General features: G+C 34.3%; 3 protein-coding genes across 3 annotated transcripts in view; all 3 read left to right on the top strand.

Annotated features, from left to right (window-relative positions):
• LOC109361308 (3-oxo-5-alpha-steroid 4-dehydrogenase 2) lies at window positions 368-2,362 on the top strand. Its single transcript, XM_019606748.1, has 2 exons — window positions 368-766; window positions 1,818-2,362. Exons 1-2 carry the CDS (start codon window positions 440-442, stop codon window positions 2,286-2,288), a joined length of 798 nt encoding a protein of 265 aa, XP_019462293.1. The 5' UTR covers window positions 368-439; the 3' UTR covers window positions 2,289-2,362.
• On the top strand, window positions 12,905-17,755 carry LOC109359331. The gene is made up of 4 exons (XM_019603951.1): window positions 12,905-13,003; window positions 13,659-13,922; window positions 15,290-15,534; window positions 16,939-17,755. The coding sequence occupies exons 2-4, from the start codon at window positions 13,838-13,840 to the stop codon at window positions 17,506-17,508; spliced, it is 900 nt and encodes a 299-aa protein (XP_019459496.1). The 5' UTR covers window positions 12,905-13,003; window positions 13,659-13,837; the 3' UTR covers window positions 17,509-17,755.
• LOC109359800 overlaps window positions 18,206-19,478 on the top strand; it is a 3,061-nt gene continuing 1,788 nt past the window's right edge. The window contains exon 1 of the mRNA XM_019604496.1: window positions 18,206-19,426. Within this exon, the coding sequence (XP_019460041.1) occupies window positions 18,206-19,426 (1,221 nt within the window). The remainder of the gene's footprint in view (window positions 19,427-19,478) is intronic.

Raw genomic sequence — 19,478 nt, 5'->3', positions numbered from 1 at the left:
TATATTTCATATGAAATCATTGTATATTCTTCAAAAAATAATAATTAGAGTTTAAAATGTATGCATTATCGCTCTAAAGTTTTTTACACCATTAACACTTCATCTAACATTAACTTGTATTATTTTTATTTAAAAGTCAATAATAATTAACATTTGAATGATAAATAATTTAGTGATGTATATACATTAAATCCTTCGGATTGAGGTAGCAGTATATAAACTTTTATATCCACATTGAACTAAAAAAAATATCTTGTGATCGATATTGAGCCACGCGTAGTTGCTACTTGTTACCACATTTCCGATCAATTATATGACACCCTCTTTAATGTCTTGCGAAACCTTGCAGTTTATGTAATACAAACAAAGGGAGAAGATCACAGAGAGAGAAAGAACTGAACCAAAAGGAGAAGATCACAGAGAGAGAAATAACTGAACCATGGTGTTGTCTGTGTTGTTAAACATCATATTCCCACCACCACCTTCTCTATTTGTTTCAGCCATGTCACTCATAAGCTTTGTGTCTCTTGCAAATGCTGGTTTCTCAGAGATCAAAGGTAAGCATTTGAATTATTCCAAGTTCTGGAATTCTAATACCACCCCACAAAAACAGATCAAATTGTCTAGTAAAAGTGGGATGCTTTTGCTTTATACTCCTGCTTTTCTTGCTGCTGCTGCTTCTTTTTGGGTTTTTCCTCATGAAGGTATTAGATCTACGTTACTTCAAGGTGCTGTCACAATTCATTTCTTCAAGAGAGTCTTTGAGGTAATGTTTTCTTTCTTGTTCTCCTAGAATAACCAATATAGGGTTGTGGAAGGAAAATATTTGAGAATTTTGAATGAATGGGTCATATGTAGGATATTGACTGTTTGAGTTATGATGCAATGTGTATTCACTTTTCTACTTTAACTTTCCATTTACTTTTAGGATTACAACGATGTGTGAGTTGAGTTTTGGAGAGAATGGAAAATGAGACTTTTGAGATGACTCTAAAGTTATTCTTTATCTTTTCTTCCACTCCAAAACCCAAATCGCAAAGAGACCCTTAGTGGAAATTATATTTAAGTGGCTTTTGGCTTAATTACATTCGGCATCATCGGTATAATTTTAATCACCTCCCGGAAGGTGAACTAAATTATCTAATAATGAATGAATGTAGGAGGTTAGTGTAATTTTTGAAATCAGTCTTTTTAAGTTTTTGTCTCTTTATTAAAGTGATGAGTTTTAGGAATTAATTAATACCCTAGATGCAAGTTTTTATCAAAGGGGAAAGATATTTGCTCACAAGTTTACAGTGGTGACCATCATGTGCAAATTCCTGGTGATTGAAGATTTTTCTTTTATATAACTAAGGGTATCCCCTTACCCTATGAGTAAGGAATTAATCCCTTTCCGGGTACATGGTTGTCCCTCTTAACAAATATTGCTCCCAGGAATCGAATATTTAGCCTTTTGGTCTATCTAGGGATCTAGATAAGCCTTACACTATTAGATCAATGCTTAGTTGATTCCTAGTGATTGAAGATGGTAATTGATCACCACAATGTAGTAATCTGTGTATTGTATAGTGATCATCATATATTATGCAGTGATCAGCATGTATTCTGGTGTAAAAGTGGTTTTTGATTTAGATGTCTGAAAAGCAAAACTGTTTAAATATTATTAGTACAATTAAGAATAATCGATTGTTTATAAAACAATGCTGGCCATGGAGTTCTTTTTTTGTTGTTGATATTCTGAGCAGAGTTTTATTTCTGCTCTACAATGATGAGATTTTCAGCCCATGTAAGAATGTTCTTTTTACTCTATTGTGTAGGTTCTGTTTGTCCACAAATATAGTGGTGCTATGCTTCTTGATTCAGCACTTCCCATCAGTTTGAGTTATTTCCTATCAAGTGCAACCATGGTCTATGCTCAACACCTAACACAAGGACTTCCAGAACCACGAATTGATCTGTTGTATCCCGGGGTCGCATTGTTTCTGGTTGGCATTGTTGGCAACTTCTACCACCATTACCTTCTATCCAATTTGAGAGGAAAGGGTGAAAAGGAATACAAGATTCCTAAGGGTGGCTTGTTTGAGTTTGTGATATGCCCTCACTATCTTTTTGAGATCATTGGGTTTGTAGGGGTATCCTTCATTTCTCAGACTTTATATCCTATCTCTTTCACTGTAGGCACTACTTTCTACTTGATGGGTAGGAGTTATGCAACTAGGAGATGGTATCTTTCTAAGTTTGAAGATTTCCCTAAGGATGTTAAGGCCATCTTCCCATTTGTCTTCTGAAAGCATCTTTTCATGTTATTTGAGATTTATATCAATTGTCAATTTGTAAAACAAAATTCATAGAAAGCTCAAATCTTCTAATTAGACTTAATATTTATATATGATGATTTGCTAATAATCATGATTAAGTGAGATAAAGACTTGATTGTTGTTGTAATGTGAACAATGAGGAAATGTATGCATTGAAAAATATAGCTTCCCCAAACTTGCTTGGTGCTTAGTGATATTATGCCATTTAATCTTATTTTAGTGATTGATAGATGAAGACAATTACTACACCATTGTGATTAAGTAATGAGGTAAATTTTTGTTCTACACTTTTATCATATGTCTTGAAACAAATAAAAATGAAAATTGAGAGGGATACAAGTTGCACTTGAAAAATGGAATGTGATCTATTAGTCAATTAGTGTAAAGTTCCAAAGTCCTTTAAATATGAACATATTAATTAGAAGACCAAGGCAGGAAAATTCATAAAGAGTTTAAAATATATGTATTGATAGTGTAAAAAAAATTATACCGTCAGTACATCATTTATTATTGATTTATATTACTTTTATTTAAGAGTCAATGATGATTAATAAATTAATGGTAGATAGTTTGCTGACGGTATAAAATTTTACACCGTAGTACATACATATTAAATTTATTCAGAGAACTGAATCTTCAGCTCAGCTTGAAGAATACAAATAGTTTCTCCCAGTAATTTGCGTAAAACAAACTGGAAAGGAGTGAGACAGAGGGAAATGCTATATAAAAGTAAAGAAAAAATAACACAGAATGATATTTATATCCTTTTTATTTAAAATGATATTATAATTTTACCCTTAAAATATAAAGGAAAAAATTACTTATCTCTCTCTTACTTGAGAAGAGTCTCACTCACTGAGAAGGGGTTACCATTAGTTTGTCACTGTGCCATTGTTAATAAAACATACACCATTGGTTATGTGAGATGGGCATTGTTGATGTATGTGAAAATACACCATACTTAATCATTATTATACATGCAAATTTATAACTAATTGTGATTATAATAATATTTATTGCATTATCACTTAATTCAGATTAAGTGTGAGCCATATGTTATTTTGTGCAGATTTTGAAAACCAATATAATGAATGAAAAGATTTGATGATGGTGATTCACTTCCTAAAGGATGAAATAAAGTGAACATAATGCAAGATTTAAATTGAATTTAATTACATTGGATTTGATAAATCATATTGGCAAAGATAAACCCAATATGTAATAAAATTAAGTTTATGATGATGATTTATTTGATTTTTCATATCATTTTGTATAAACTAGTCACCAAAATTATTCATACAAATAAATATGTCAAAATGTGCCAACTGGATTGGGTCGACCCGAAAAACTATAGGACTCGGGTAATAAAGTAGACACATTTGATCCAAGACAAACTTTTTAGCTCGACCCATTTGTAATCTTGAAAAAATGGGTTAGGTTCGGTAAGTCTGGTTGGGGTTGGCCTTCTCTATAGGAAAATATTTTAGTCATTTAGTACATTCTTAAACAATCAAGTTAGCAAATTCCATTTCAATCTCAAGATGCACATGACCAAAGAGGATGTGTTCATTGAAAATGGGATAATAATTGATTTTTCATTATCACTAGAAAGAAGAGTATGCATATATTTAGTATTTGTTTCATATCCATGTTCCTCAAAACAAAATGTAGATTGATATTCATCTCCTACTTGTTCAAGGATTGCGTTATTATTTTGTCGTACTGAATTCTTCTTTGGGTTTTTTTTATCTTCTTTTGGATTGACTTATTCTTTTTTGGCATTCTTTCTTTGTCTTGGTCAGCATGTTCATCATCTTTATGTGCATCTCATTTTCATCAATGTCCTTGATACATTTCTTGATATTCTTTGACACCAACAATGTCTTAACCATATCATTATCAACTTTATCATTTTCAATACGCACTAAACATGGTTCTAGATAACAATATTTGAGATCAAGGCAATGCATAGTTTGATAGTTATGATACAGGCTCTACTTGAATAAGGTCTTCATGTCTTTGATTTCCACTATGTTCATATCCATATATGAGAACCTATATTAATCCTTTTCATACTTATATTGGACATTACTATCATTATCTTTCATAAACTGCCCAAAATGGTGATAAACGGATGTTATATATTCAAACACCTGCAAGAATATAAATATGATTAAAACACACAATTATACTCATGCATTATACATTATACATGTCAATAATCACATACTACATGCACTGTATGCATGTAATAGTGAAACACACATAATGAAGCTAAAATTTTCACAAACTCATTACCCGCACACAAAATAGAAGACAAACTAATACTACACCTAAAAATTAAAATATTAACAACAAAAGATATAATGGACCACGTCGACAAACAAAGTATTAAAAAGATAGTGGACCACATCAACAGACAATGCATAATCACATATCAATAAAAACAATTTAAATAATTGATAACCATACTTCAGACCACATACCTCTAAAAGATTAATAGGACCTTATGATATATGTTTTTTGTTGTGAAAGATGCAGTTCCATGACTTGAGCAGTGAAAGGAGATGCAATGGATCAATCCTTTTGGCAATAGATTTGTTGAAACGTATCAAACAAAATTGGAACTGAAAAATAAAACTTCTTATATAACCTCTTGAATCTTCAAGTGAGTACAAAAGAGCCAAAGATGACTCTTATAAAGATACAAAGCAAGATGATTGAAGAGAATAACTAACTAAAAACTAAAACTTACCAAAAATAGAAAACTAACCTATAACGGCCATAACAAAATTTTGAAATAATGCTAAAAAAAGAAAGTTTCTAAACTGATAGAAAATAGAAGGAAGAGGATCAATATGATTTTATCTTGGGCTTTGATTCTTCAATAGCCCCCGCAAACTTGGCATATGAATGTCGATGATGCCAAGTTTGGTGATGATGTTTCTGAAAGGTTGGGGAGAAAGAGATTTCGTAAATATATCAATCAATTGATGTGTTGTAGAGATAGGCAGAAGATGAATGGTGTTGTTTAGGATTCTTTCACGAACTACATGACAGTCTATGTCAATGCATTTTGTTCGTTCGTGAAAAATCGGGTTGGCAGCGATGTGTAATGCCGAATTATTATCACAGAACAAGCTAACAGGTTTGGGATGAGGTATTCTAAGGTCCGTGAAACTGTGTTTTGCTTCTTGTTTTTCCATGAGATGAGAGTAGATCCTAAGAAGAAGCACCAACCTGTTACAAATTTACGAGTGTCAGGACAAGTTGCTCAATCTGCATCTGAATAGCCTTGTATGATGGGTTGTTTTCTGTAGGGGAAAAGATGCCTTGCTCAGGTGCAGTTTTGCAATATCTTAAGATTCTTGTGGCTGCCTTGAAATGAAGATTGGTTGGATTGGCTAGGAATTGGCTCAAGGCACTAACAACAAAGGTGATGTATGGTCGAGTATGACTAAGGTATAGTAATCTCCCCATTAGTCTTCTATAAGAGGTGATGTCTTGTAGAGGCTCCCTTGATTGAGAATGAATTTGAGAGTTGTAGGCCATGGGTGTAGAGGCGGGTTGGGATCCAAGGCACCCTGTATCTTGAAGAAGGTCTACTGTGTACTTTCTCTAGTATAGGCATATGCCATCTTTTGATCTGGAAACTTCCATACCTATGAAGAATTAAATTTCCCCAAGGTCCTTGATGCTAGATTTGTTGTTCAAGATGGATTTGGTGTATTGAACTTGATCCAAGTCATTACTTGTCCATTGTTAGTGTTCTTAATAAACAAAGAGTAATCAGATAGGGATGTAGAATAACCAATTTGGATTAAGGTGTTGGTGAGTTTGTCATGCCACTGGGCTTGCTTTTGCCCATATATTGATTTCTGCAACTTGCATACCAGATTGGGGTTGGGACAGTTGAGGCCTGGTGGTTGTTTCATGTACACAACTTCATTGAGGTCGCCATAAAGGAATGTTGTGTTAATGTCCAGTTGGTGTAGATGCCAGTTATTTTGAGCAGCTAGGCAGAGAAGGACCCTTATTGTGGTCATCTTGACAACTGGACTGAAATTATCCATGTAGTCAACTCCTTCGGTTTATCTCTCTATGGAGCCATCATCATGGTGTTTAATTTTGAAAATCAACTTGCAGCCTATTGCCTTTTTATTATTTGGTAGAGTAGTTAAGATCCAAGTGTTGTTTCTAGCCAAGGCATCTAATTTTGTGTGTTAGCATCCTTCCAACTATTTGATTTGATTGTTTCACTATAGGTTGATGATGCATGATCAATAGTGATGGATAAAGAGAAGTGTTTGTGTTTGGCTGATAAATGGTTATAGCTAAGGTTCTGACTTATGGGATATTTGATGTGAGATTCAGGCGAGTCAGTATTGTGATTGAGTGTGCAATGATAATTTGCCAGATAGGTAGGTGGTTTTCTTATTCTTTGGGATATACGTAGGGTGAGTAAGGTTAGGTGAGTCTTGTTGGTTGGTGACTTGGGAAGCGTTCTCTTGATCATGATTTGATGATAAATTGATATTGGTTGGTGCACAGGATTCTAATATAGAGTAGGAGAATATATCTTTTTGTGTGACAGGAAGGATAGGCATATAGTCTTGGTTATACTCACTACCATAGGTGGTTTGGTTGAGGAATGGAAAAATATATGTTTAAAGAATGTCATATTCCTTGATATAAAATCTTCATTGGTCCTTAAGTCTAACAAGATAAAGCCTTTATTTCCCTGTTTGAATCCTAAGAACATGCACTTTCTCTTTAAAGCCATTACCGTGTGAAAAATGCAGTTCCATGACTTGAAGAATGGAGAAAAAATGGCAGTGAAAGGAGATGCAATGGATCAATCCTTTTTGGCAATGAATTTATTGAAATGTATCAAACAAAATTGGAACCGAATGATAAAACTTCTTGTATAACCTCTTGATGTTATTGAATCTTCAAGTGAGTACAAAAGAGCCAAAAATGACTATTATATAGATACAAAGGAAGATGATTGAAGAACGGAAAAAATAAGTAAAAACTGAAACTTAACAAAAATAGAAAACTAACCTATAACGACCATACGAGAATTTTGAAATAATGCTAAAAATAGAAAGTTTCTAAACTGATAGAAAATAGAAGGAAGAGGATCAATTGAATTTTTATCTTGGGCTTTGATTATTCAATATCTTCAACATTTATAGCAAACTCAACTTCTGAAATTTGGGGTTAGGGCTTGTAATCGACCAAAATGAAACATGAGACTTATGGGCTTGATTTTAACTTGGAGCATACTAAAATTGAACACAACATGGCTTAGTGTTGGTGATGTACAATAGAAAGGGTGAAATGAGGTTGAGACAACTGCGGTTGAAACGTTTCTTTCCCCTATTTCATGTATTGGATGGAAATTTAGTCTAGACTCCTCATTAGGTGTCTTTTCTTAGTGGGTGTTTGGTGGGCTTAGAGGTGACGAAATCATACTATATTTAGAAATGTGACTTGAGATATTTCTTACGTCTCTCGGAACATCCATCATGACTATTGAGATTGGTGTACTATGGATTCTATGTTGATTGAAGAATCTTTGTCGAGAGTTCATTGGTGTTCTCCGGAAACTGGCAGGGTTAAACTTAATGTAGATAGTAGTTGTAGTTTGCATGATCATCAAGTCAGAGGAGGTGGAGTTATTCAATGGTAATTTTGGAACTGGTTCCTCTATCCAAGCTGAACTCCTGGCCATTGAACATGAGTTTCAGTTATCCTGGAACTTGTCATCGTCAAGTTATTTTGGAGAGTGAATGTCTTGATTCTATTCATATGATAACCGACAAAGTGTAGATTCGCGTGGATTCTGTTGCTAGTATGCTCCAAAACATCTGTGGGTTGCTTAGGTAAATTTGAAATGTTGAGCTTCAAGATATCTATAAAGAAAGAAATATGTTGACAAATTACATGTCTAAATTGAGTTTGGGAGTTCAGAAAGATTTGAGAAATTGGGACTCTCCACCCTATGAGCTCTCACCATTCTGCAGATGGATCTTTCTCATCTACTTTAGTTTTTCTTTTCTTGTTTCTTTAATTTCCAATATAAAAAAAAGTGTTAAATGATATGATTTTGTCCTCTTTAAAAAAATATTAATAAAAAAAGATGTAGTTTTATTTTTTGGTATTATCAATTATATCTCCTCACCTTTTTTGGTAATGAATTAATTTTTTTCGGGGTTCATGGTTACTCATTCCAACAAATGTCGCTCTTAGGAATTGAATTCTCAACCTTGAAGATTTAGTGAGGCCTTACATATAGACCAACGTCTTGTTAGTAAACGATGTAGTTTTAGTTAGTAAACTTCCATTTCTTATGGTGGAAATTAATAAAATATTCACATATGCATAAATTCACGCCAACAAGGCGTTGATAAGATTTGCTAGATTCGTACCGAAATAAAAAGTTTGATTCTTATGAGTGACAATAATATACGCATAAGTTCACATATTAGTAACCGACAAGGATTTGATGTCCTCAAGCATATCTGAAAGCTTATAACAAACCAATTAAAATATGTGAAACTAGTTAAAAAAAAATAAACATTATTCTGTCAATAGCTTCAGTTAACCTAACACACGAGTGACGGATTAGAAAATAATGAGTAAAGGGACAGATTCAGTGCTCAAATGATAAAAGGACACAACGGAACTAAAACGTAAGATTTGTGTGAAAACAGCATAGGACACTTCTAAAGAAAAACGAAGGTACAAAACCTACAACTTAGAACCCTACCCCTGGTCTTGTTACACACTTGTACTGTTTCTTCCTCACACACTTTTTTTCCCACAAAACACGCATCATTTCGTGCTATGCTTCTTCGTTCTTCTCTTAATTTGATGATTTGAAACACACCACCACCCAGGCAAGCTTCTTTTTCTTCTTTACATCATCATTCTGATCTAAATTTTTGTTTTTTCTGTCATTTAAAGGTTATTATTTCCATCAAAATATATATTTTTTATTTTAAGGTTATTGTTTGTAAAATTTCTACTATTTTTTTAAATATTATTGAAATTTGACATACCCATATGCTATTTTCCTTTGTATTAGTTTACTTTTGATTGATTATTGCTGATTGAACCGTTTCTCCTTTACCTCTGATGATTAAGAAGCTTGAGGATAAGAAAACATAAATATATATATATATATATATATATATATATATATAATTTTATTAATTAATAGTTACGTTTCTGGCTCATGTGGAGAGTTTGTGTCTTTGTAAGGAAAACTTCGTTCCTAATTACTATGTGAATTGGTGCTTTCGAGTTCAGTTTTGGTGGAGAATGAAGGGAAAGAGAAGACAATGCAAGTGTATATCATGGCCCTATAGTCTTCCCTTTCCCCTCCAAAACCTAACTCACAAATGAATCTTTAGGGTACTACCATGGTTCAATTGTTAAGTGCTTACATTGCTTAGACATCTATTGACTATCATTATGAATTTAGATGTCATTGACCACTTATGGGATATTTGATGTGAGATTCAGGCGAGTCAGTATTGTGATTGAGTGTGCAATGATAATTTGCCAGATAGGTAGGTGGTTTTCTTATTCTTTGGGATATACGTAGGGTGAGTAAGGTTAGGTGAGTCTTGTTGGTTGGTGACTTGGGAAGCGTTCTCTTGATCATGATTTGATGATAAATTGATATTGGTTGGTGCACAGGATTCTAATATAGAGTAGGAGAATATATCTTTTTGTGTGACAGGAAGGATAGGCATATAGTCTTGGTTATACTCACTACCATAGGTGGTTTGGTTGAGGAATGGAAAAATATATGTTTAAAGAATGTCATATTCCTTGATATAAAATCTTCATTGGTCCTTAAGTCTAACAAGATAAAGCCTTTATTTCCCTGTTTGAATCCTAAGAACATGCACTTTCTCTTTAAAGCCATTACCGTGTGAAAAATGCAGTTCCATGACTTGAAGAATGGAGAAAAAATGGCAGTGAAAGGAGATGCAATGGATCAATCCTTTTTGGCAATGAATTTATTGAAATGTATCAAACAAAATTGGAACCGAATGATAAAACTTCTTGTATAACCTCTTGATGTTATTGAATCTTCAAGTGAGTACAAAAGAGCCAAAAATGACTATTATATAGATACAAAGGAAGATGATTGAAGAACGGAAAAAATAAGTAAAAACTGAAACTTAACAAAAATAGAAAACTAACCTATAACGACCATACGAGAATTTTGAAATAATGCTAAAAATAGAAAGTTTCTAAACTGATAGAAAATAGAAGGAAGAGGATCAATTGAATTTTTATCTTGGGCTTTGATTATTCAATATCTTCAACATTTATAGCAAACTCAACTTCTGAAATTTGGGGTTAGGGCTTGTAATCGACCAAAATGAAACATGAGACTTATGGGCTTGATTTTAACTTGGAGCATACTAAAATTGAACACAACATGGCTTAGTGTTGGTGATGTACAATAGAAAGGGTGAAATGAGGTTGAGACAACTGCGGTTGAAACGTTTCTTTCCCCTATTTCATGTATTGGATGGAAATTTAGTCTAGACTCCTCATTAGGTGTCTTTTCTTAGTGGGTGTTTGGTGGGCTTAGAGGTGACGAAATCATACTATATTTAGAAATGTGACTTGAGATATTTCTTACGTCTCTCGGAACATCCATCATGACTATTGAGATTGGTGTACTATGGATTCTATGTTGATTGAAGAATCTTTGTCGAGAGTTCATTGGTGTTCTCCGGAAACTGGCAGGGTTAAACTTAATGTAGATAGTAGTTGTAGTTTGCATGATCATCAAGTCAGAGGAGGTGGAGTTATTCAATGGTAATTTTGGAACTGGTTCCTCTATCCAAGCTGAACTCCTGGCCATTGAACATGAGTTTCAGTTATCCTGGAACTTGTCATCGTCAAGTTATTTTGGAGAGTGAATGTCTTGATTCTATTCATATGATAACCGACAAAGTGTAGATTCGCGTGGATTCTGTTGCTAGTATGCTCCAAAACATCTGTGGGTTGCTTAGGTAAATTTGAAATGTTGAGCTTCAAGATATCTATAAAGAAAGAAATATGTTGACAAATTACATGTCTAAATTGAGTTTGGGAGTTCAGAAAGATTTGAGAAATTGGGACTCTCCACCCTATGAGCTCTCACCATTCTGCAGATGGATCTTTCTCATCTACTTTAGTTTTTCTTTTCTTGTTTCTTTAATTTCCAATATAAAAAAAAGTGTTAAATGATATGATTTTGTCCTCTTTAAAAAAATATTAATAAAAAAAGATGTAGTTTTATTTTTTGGTATTATCAATTATATCTCCTCACCTTTTTTGGTAATGAATTAATTTTTTTCGGGGTTCATGGTTACTCATTCCAACAAATGTCGCTCTTAGGAATTGAATTCTCAACCTTGAAGATTTAGTGAGGCCTTACATATAGACCAACGTCTTGTTAGTAAACGATGTAGTTTTAGTTAGTAAACTTCCATTTCTTATGGTGGAAATTAATAAAATATTCACATATGCATAAATTCACGCCAACAAGGCGTTGATAAGATTTGCTAGATTCGTACCGAAATAAAAAGTTTGATTCTTATGAGTGACAATAATATACGCATAAGTTCACATATTAGTAACCGACAAGGATTTGATGTCCTCAAGCATATCTGAAAGCTTATAACAAACCAATTAAAATATGTGAAACTAGTTAAAAAAAAATAAACATTATTCTGTCAATAGCTTCAGTTAACCTAACACACGAGTGACGGATTAGAAAATAATGAGTAAAGGGACAGATTCAGTGCTCAAATGATAAAAGGACACAACGGAACTAAAACGTAAGATTTGTGTGAAAACAGCATAGGACACTTCTAAAGAAAAACGAAGGTACAAAACCTACAACTTAGAACCCTACCCCTGGTCTTGTTACACACTTGTACTGTTTCTTCCTCACACACTTTTTTTCCCACAAAACACGCATCATTTCGTGCTATGCTTCTTCGTTCTTCTCTTAATTTGATGATTTGAAACACACCACCACCCAGGCAAGCTTCTTTTTCTTCTTTACATCATCATTCTGATCTAAATTTTTGTTTTTTCTGTCATTTAAAGGTTATTATTTCCATCAAAATATATATTTTTTATTTTAAGGTTATTGTTTGTAAAATTTCTACTATTTTTTTAAATATTATTGAAATTTGACATACCCATATGCTATTTTCCTTTGTATTAGTTTACTTTTGATTGATTATTGCTGATTGAACCGTTTCTCCTTTACCTCTGATGATTAAGAAGCTTGAGGATAAGAAAACATAAATATATATATATATATATATATATATATATATATAATTTTATTAATTAATAGTTACGTTTCTGGCTCATGTGGAGAGTTTGTGTCTTTGTAAGGAAAACTTCGTTCCTAATTACTATGTGAATTGGTGCTTTCGAGTTCAGTTTTGGTGGAGAATGAAGGGAAAGAGAAGACAATGCAAGTGTATATCATGGCCCTATAGTCTTCCCTTTCCCCTCCAAAACCTAACTCACAAATGAATCTTTAGGGTACTACCATGGTTCAATTGTTAAGTGCTTACATTGCTTAGACATCTATTGACTATCATTATGAATTTAGATGTCATTGACCATCAGGAAAATCTACAGTTTTGGTATACACTAACCCTTCCTCGAACCACGTTCATAGCGGGAGCTTTATAGCACCGTAGCATAATGATAAGGTTGATGCATTGTAATTGGAAGTCACAGGTTCAAATATTGGAAACAACGTCTTTGTTAGCTAGGTAAGGATGCATACATGTATTCTCCTCAGACCCCACTAGGTGGAAACCTTGTGCGTTGGACCTCACCTTTATTATGGTCTCTACTCTCTAGTACATCGTTCACTTTCTTGCAATTAGATTATGTTTTGTCCTGATTATCTTGTAAATTCACGATTTCATCGTTTATGTCATCCCACCATTGCATTAATACCTTTGGCATTAGGATTTTCTTTTCCCACTTTTAATCAGTGTTGTGCCTCTAGGGATGGAAACGATTTCGGTGATATGTTGTAGATGCTGTTTTGACTGTCATTACTCAAAATTCAGAACATGCTAAACCCAAGTTTGCATTATTTTTCTTGCGGCTTCATTTTATCTTCCATCGATGTAAGAGAATATTTGGTGCCGAAACATCATATTGATCAAATAAACTATCAGGAGTTAAAATTCCTAGCAAAATCACACTTCTTTCCTTCTAGCATACAGCTTTCAAAACTTCAGCATCGCTTCTGAAATTTCTCACACTTGACTGCAGTATTTTCAGGCTTTTATGTTTCTGTATGTAAATAAGCATGCTTAGCAGAGAAGAGGGAATGAAATGACAAGAACCTACTTTTGATTGCATAAGTTGCTCCCAAATACAACAAATCTGTGCCAAGAATACAGAACAATTCTGCAAGAAATTATCTTCCAAGACAGCCAGACTTGTTTTCTGTTGAGAATATGAATTCACATATAAAATCACATTTGAAGAGGGATAGATATGGATCAAATTTAAATGGTTTTCCAGTTCCTGCAAATAATGAAGGCAAGTATAGTGTCGGATATTTTTATTAAAAAGTTATAGTCTGATGTTAGTTAAAGCATGCTGTGGTTGACAAGTGTAGTTTGTCTATGTCCTTTTGTGCATGTTTTAGTTTTTGTCATGGTAATCCATGTTCTCTGTTTAACTTCACTATTTCATTCTTAAGAATTGCAATATCTGTTGATGTGTAGTTGTGCTATGATAGATTTTGGAGTTGTGATGATAGGTTTTGGATGTAATAGACTTAAGAAGAATGGACTCTAAAGGTCTGTTTGTGACTTGGGTTTTGGGGAGGCTCCAAAGCCATCTCACAAGTATATTTCATGGTTCCCAAGCCTTTCTCATCCCTCCATTATCATTTGGAAGATGAGAAGGAGAGAGAGAGAGAGTAACTCTCTAAATTTCATTAATCAAAGTTAGTTAGAATAGTTGAAGGGGGAGGTATTTATAATTAGGATGGGTGATGTGGCTTGGGCTGCAAGCCATCTATATACCTAACTAACTTTACGCTAAAATAACAAACATAACAACTAACTCTTAACTCTTAGTACTATTCTCTAATACCCTCTAAAAAACAATTCGCAAACATGCCCTAAATGATCGAGTGTGTACAGTTTACTGCTTGCAAAAACATTAGATAGTGCTGGAATAGTTCATGAGACGTTATTGTAATGACTTATTTAATCGGATAAACTACAGTTGAAGGCATGCAGTGTGTTTTTGCCACAAAATGACTTTTTGTTCAAAATTCATTTAAAATATTCGGAAACACTGGAAGCTTCCTTCAATAACATCTCATGATTAAGATATCTGGAAGTTGGTTATTTCATATGGAGGTACTGCATCATGGTTCCTTTTATGTAGTACATTCAATAGGCTAATTTTATGAGGAAATCCAGATATAATAAGTTTTTAAGCCCTAATTTATAAATTGATATATGTTATAGATCTTATCATAAAAGTAAAAGAAAAAAGATACATGTTAAAGATATCTTAAAGAGATACAGAACAAAAATATCTATGAGCAATTATTTTTACCCGCCCTTTTTTTTGCTGTGGGTGTGGATATTGCTGTGCACTAGTGGTTCAGTAATATTTGTAGTTTAAAATTGCATTTCAATGATTGGTTATGAGTATCATTAACTTTGTTATCATGATTTTGTATGTTGTGGCCTTGTATTGTTCGAAATATGATATTCTTAAAGACTGGATAATGACAGGATATTCTTCACCGTTTTTATTTTGCTGGATGGTATGTTCTTCACCATCTAGTTCATGATATATTGCATTTTCCACACTGTAATTTCAGTTTCTTGGTTGGATCATTTAAATACATGCCTTACCAATATATATTACAATTTTTGATTCAGTTCAAAGGAACAATGGGATAAGATTCTGCATCCAGGATGAAATAACGGAATCTAAGTTCAGGCAACTGAACCAAGCCAAAGAAGAAATGAACCAGTCTCACGAACAAGACATGGAAATTGGATATGAAGAAACCCCACCTACACCAACATACGAGGGTCTTGAACAAAGATTTAAAGACGAAATCATGAAGTTAGCCGGGGAACAAAGTGATGCAGTGAATGCAGAATTCATTAGGTACAAGGAGGTTATTATTTAATTGAATTAGTTTGTGATCCTGTGAAATGCATGGAGTACATTAAACTTATAGAAATACCATGATTTCTTTGTAATTATAAGATTTTATTAATAAAATAAGACTACAATGGGGCGACTCAGTACACGAGGATCCGATGAGGGTAGATGTATGTAACCTTACTTCAGCAAGCAAAAATGTTGTTTCCAGGAAAAAATAAGATTAGAATATGGGTTGATAAATAAATATCTACTAAGGGCTAAAATTCGATTGGAAAACATTAAGGATGTATATTAAGTATATGGTTGTATGTGTGCATGAGTGTGTCGAGGAGAATGCTAATCTATTGTAAACGTTGAATTTTGGACATTTATGTCAAGAGAAATAGAATATAGTAAATGCTCTATAAATGTTTATTTATTTCTGAATCAGAATGTTTATATCTTTTTCTTTCTGTGCTCTATATGATCTGTCTCACCCTTGTCATTATCTCACACTGTGCTGTAGCCTATGGAGACATAACCATATAGCTTTAAATATTATTACGCTGTAACATTTATAATTTTTCGTCTTACTCTCATGATATAGTTTTCTCTTTCTAATTGTAAGCTTGAGAATCAATATAAATTGATTAAATTGAGTGACATCATAGTTGCCTTCCAGTTTACCCTGTAAATATTTTTGGTACATACTACCTGTAAATCTTCTGTTTGTGAATTCTGGTTTTACTGATATCCTACTAGACCTTATGAAGTATAAAATAGGGAATTGAAAACCACTTTCTAATGTTCATACAGAGACTAGACAGTTTTTTATAAGAAGCAATGTTCTTATTAGTGTTTTTCTTCTGAAGTATATCATAATAGGGTGTTAAAGCACTTTCACTGCCTGTGCATGTTGTCCATGCATTGTATGGATATACGATATATCTATCTAGTGCATTGTTCATCATTCAAGTAAGATCCTGGGGCAGGGGCCAGGATATATGCAACTACACTTTGTGTCTAGTCACTTGCCGGAAATCCTATGTTATGAGTCACCATGAACACACTGCTTGCGACCTGTGTCGAAGGACCACGGGATTGAGCCAGCGTGTGGTGAAATCCTTCCAGTTAGCACCCTGAAGCAATCCTCTTAGTTGGCCTTTGGGCTCCCAGCTATGCCATTGTTTCCCTGACCTTTAGTGTTAGAGCAGTCTATCCTTGCTACTTTTTTTAATGAAGACATACGAGTAAGAAGCTTTGGAGCTTTGGTGAAAGATTGTCATGTTTATATCATTAGTTGATGAAACAAACTTAGGTTAACTCAGATATAAATAAATTCTTACTAAGCCAATTCAATCTTTGTCGTTATTCATACCTGTTCAAAGATTCTTGGTATAGTATCTGATTATTTCATTACATATTGATGCTACAGAGAATACTAGAGATTAACACAGAGTACCAGGAGATGTTATCTGCACTTAAAGCTCAGCAAGCAACTCGGAGAGAAGAGTTTCTCCGCAAGGAATTACAAGCAAGATTGAATCAGTATCATGAAGATAAAAGAAACCAGTGCCCTAACACGGGGGTGCCAGATCTCCGTGGCTACACAGGCAATTTAGCTGCAGGAGAAGCAATTGGTAGGTCTCATGGTGCTTCTGAGCATAAGCATGATGGAGAACAAGCACCGTGGTTACCAAGTTGGAGAAGTGAAGGAAGTGATGCAAGAGTAATCTTAACCGCAGGAGAAGCGAGTGGTAGGCTTCATGGTGCTACTGAGTATAATCATGACGGAGGACGAATGCCTCCATTACCAAGTTGGAGAAGTGAAGAAACCGAGGCAAGGGTAGCCTCGACAGCCGGAGAGACAATTGGTAGGTTTCATGGTCCTACTGAGTCTAAGCATGATAAAGAACGATCGCCAACATTACCAAGTGGAAGAGGCGAGTTAAGAGTTCCATTGCCCCCGGGCCGTGTTTACAATAACAGAGCTGAGTATCACTAATCTGCCAAGTGCCAACTTCCTTTCTGCTCACTAGGGCTGATAATCATAATCTCTAAGATCTTGGTGCAGGTAAATGTTGCATGTACTGTATGGCTGAAATTTGTGTCATGCATTGTACATGCAGAATATATTTTATTTATCTTTAGGCATATGAATAAAATGCTTGAAATTTGTGTTGCATTGGTCTACCATGCACCTTGACTATAAAGGCAACACTGCATGTTGAAGATGATAATCATCTCACCAACCAGATTTGCCATTAAAACTGAATTTTGCAGTGTTATCAACAGCTTTCCTTATTTAGCAGTTTTTTGAAATTCTGTTAATTCTGTTTTTAGGTTAGTTTCCTTTTTTGGCAAGTTTCAGTTTTGTTAGTTGTATATATATAGTTTGGTCTTCTATTCTGTTTTCAATTTCAATTTTTGAGATCATTATTAACATTCTCATTCAATTTCATCTTTTACTTCTTTGTTCTTGATTCTCAACTTCTCTTATTTTCATTCCATCTTCTTCTTCTTCATTCACCATGAGAGAGCCATTTTCACATGGTATCAGAGCGCCCTTTTAGGGTGTCTCTGCTGCGCCAAAAACCGTCCTCTTCCTTCTCCTTTCCTCTCACTCTTCATCCACAAATCTCGTGCTCCTTCAACCTTTTGTTCAAACTTTCACTGTTTCAATCTTTATTGATTCTTGATCAATGGCAGTGGCAAATCAGATAATCAATCCCATTCTTGACCCTATCAGTCCCTATTACCTATCTCCAAATGAAAATCTTGGTGTTGTACTAGTTTCTGCTCTTTTAAATGGTGACAATTACCATCCATGGTCAAGGGCTATGACCATGGCATTGCAGATGAAAAATAAGATGATGTTTGTAGATGGATCTTTGCCCAAACCAGAAGCACATGATCAGATGTATCCACTATGGAGTAGATGCAACAGTCTTGTTGTGTCTTGGATCACTCATTCCATTCAGCCATCAATTGTGCAAAGTGTTCAATGGATGAACACTGCAAAAGAGATTTGGGATGATTTGAAGGAAAGATATTATCAAGGTGACTTATTCAAAATATCAGAAATAATTGGAGCAATGCACAACATCAAACAAGGAAATGCAACAATTGATCAGTTTTATACACAGCTAAAAGGATTATGGCAGCAGTTGGATGATTACATTCCAATTCCTCCTTGTGAGTGTGAGATCAAATGTCACTGCAACCTTATTCCTACAATCAGAAAATACAGAGAGAATGAACATGTGATCTGCTTCTTGAGAGGATTGAATGATCAATACTCTGCTGTAAGATCTCATATCATGGTGATGCAACCTCTACCAGCAATCAACAATGTATTCTCAATTCTGGTTCAACAAGAAAGGCAATTGCTAATTGAAAATCCAACAATTGCAGCAACCATCTCAAATTCCTACACTGACTCAAGACAAAGGGGAAGAGGAAGAGGATATAGAGGAACTATGGGTGGAAGATCAACTATGCAAGGAAAATCTGGAGTTCTTGGTAGAGGGAGAGGTCAAAAGATTTGCACCTACTGCCAAAGAAGTGGACACACAGTTGACAATTGCTACAAGAAACATGGATTTCCACCAAGCTTTCCTCCTAACAACTCCAACAGTGTGAATTGCTACTCAGGAAGTGATAATCAAGACAACTCACAAGGTGGCACTGGTACAGAATGCAAAGATGATAAAGATCCAGGAGTTGCTTTTACTCCAGCTCAGCATGATGCACTGAGAAACATAATACAGGAGTCTATGAATCAATCAATGCACAGCACAAACCAGATTAGTTTGACACCTAATTCTGTTCCTAATTTCGATCATGTCAATTCAGGTATGAAACATACATCACATATGCACAAATCAAGCAATTGGGTGCTTGACACAGGTGCAACAGACCATGTCTGTTGCAACCTATCTGCCTATCAAGGTTACAAAAGAATCAACCCCCTTT

This window comes from Lupinus angustifolius, chromosome LG11 (assembly GCF_001865875.1).
Source record: "Lupinus angustifolius cultivar Tanjil chromosome LG11, LupAngTanjil_v1.0, whole genome shotgun sequence".
Lineage (NCBI taxonomy): Eukaryota > Viridiplantae > Streptophyta > Magnoliopsida > Fabales > Fabaceae > Lupinus > Lupinus angustifolius.
The sequence above is the reverse complement of the archived record's forward strand: the minus strand, read 5'-3'. Positions and strand labels throughout refer to the sequence as shown.

Bases quoted from the DNA above. Each gene is read 5' to 3' on its own strand.
- LOC109359331 (XM_019603951.1), top strand. From the start codon at position 13,838: ATGAATTCACATATAAAATCACATTTGAAGAGGGATAGATATGGATCA. The intron at 13,923-15,289 runs GCAAGTATAGTG...TTTTTGATTCAG, and splicing joins AGTTCCTGCAAATAATGAAG to TTCAAAGGAACAATGGGATA. The intron at 15,535-16,938 runs GTTATTATTTAA...TTGATGCTACAG, and splicing joins AATTCATTAGGTACAAGGAG to AGAATACTAGAGATTAACAC.
- LOC109361308 (XM_019606748.1), top strand. From the start codon at position 440: ATGGTGTTGTCTGTGTTGTTAAACATCATATTCCCACCACCACCTTCT. The intron at 767-1,817 runs GTAATGTTTTCT...TCTATTGTGTAG, and splicing joins TCTTCAAGAGAGTCTTTGAG to GTTCTGTTTGTCCACAAATA.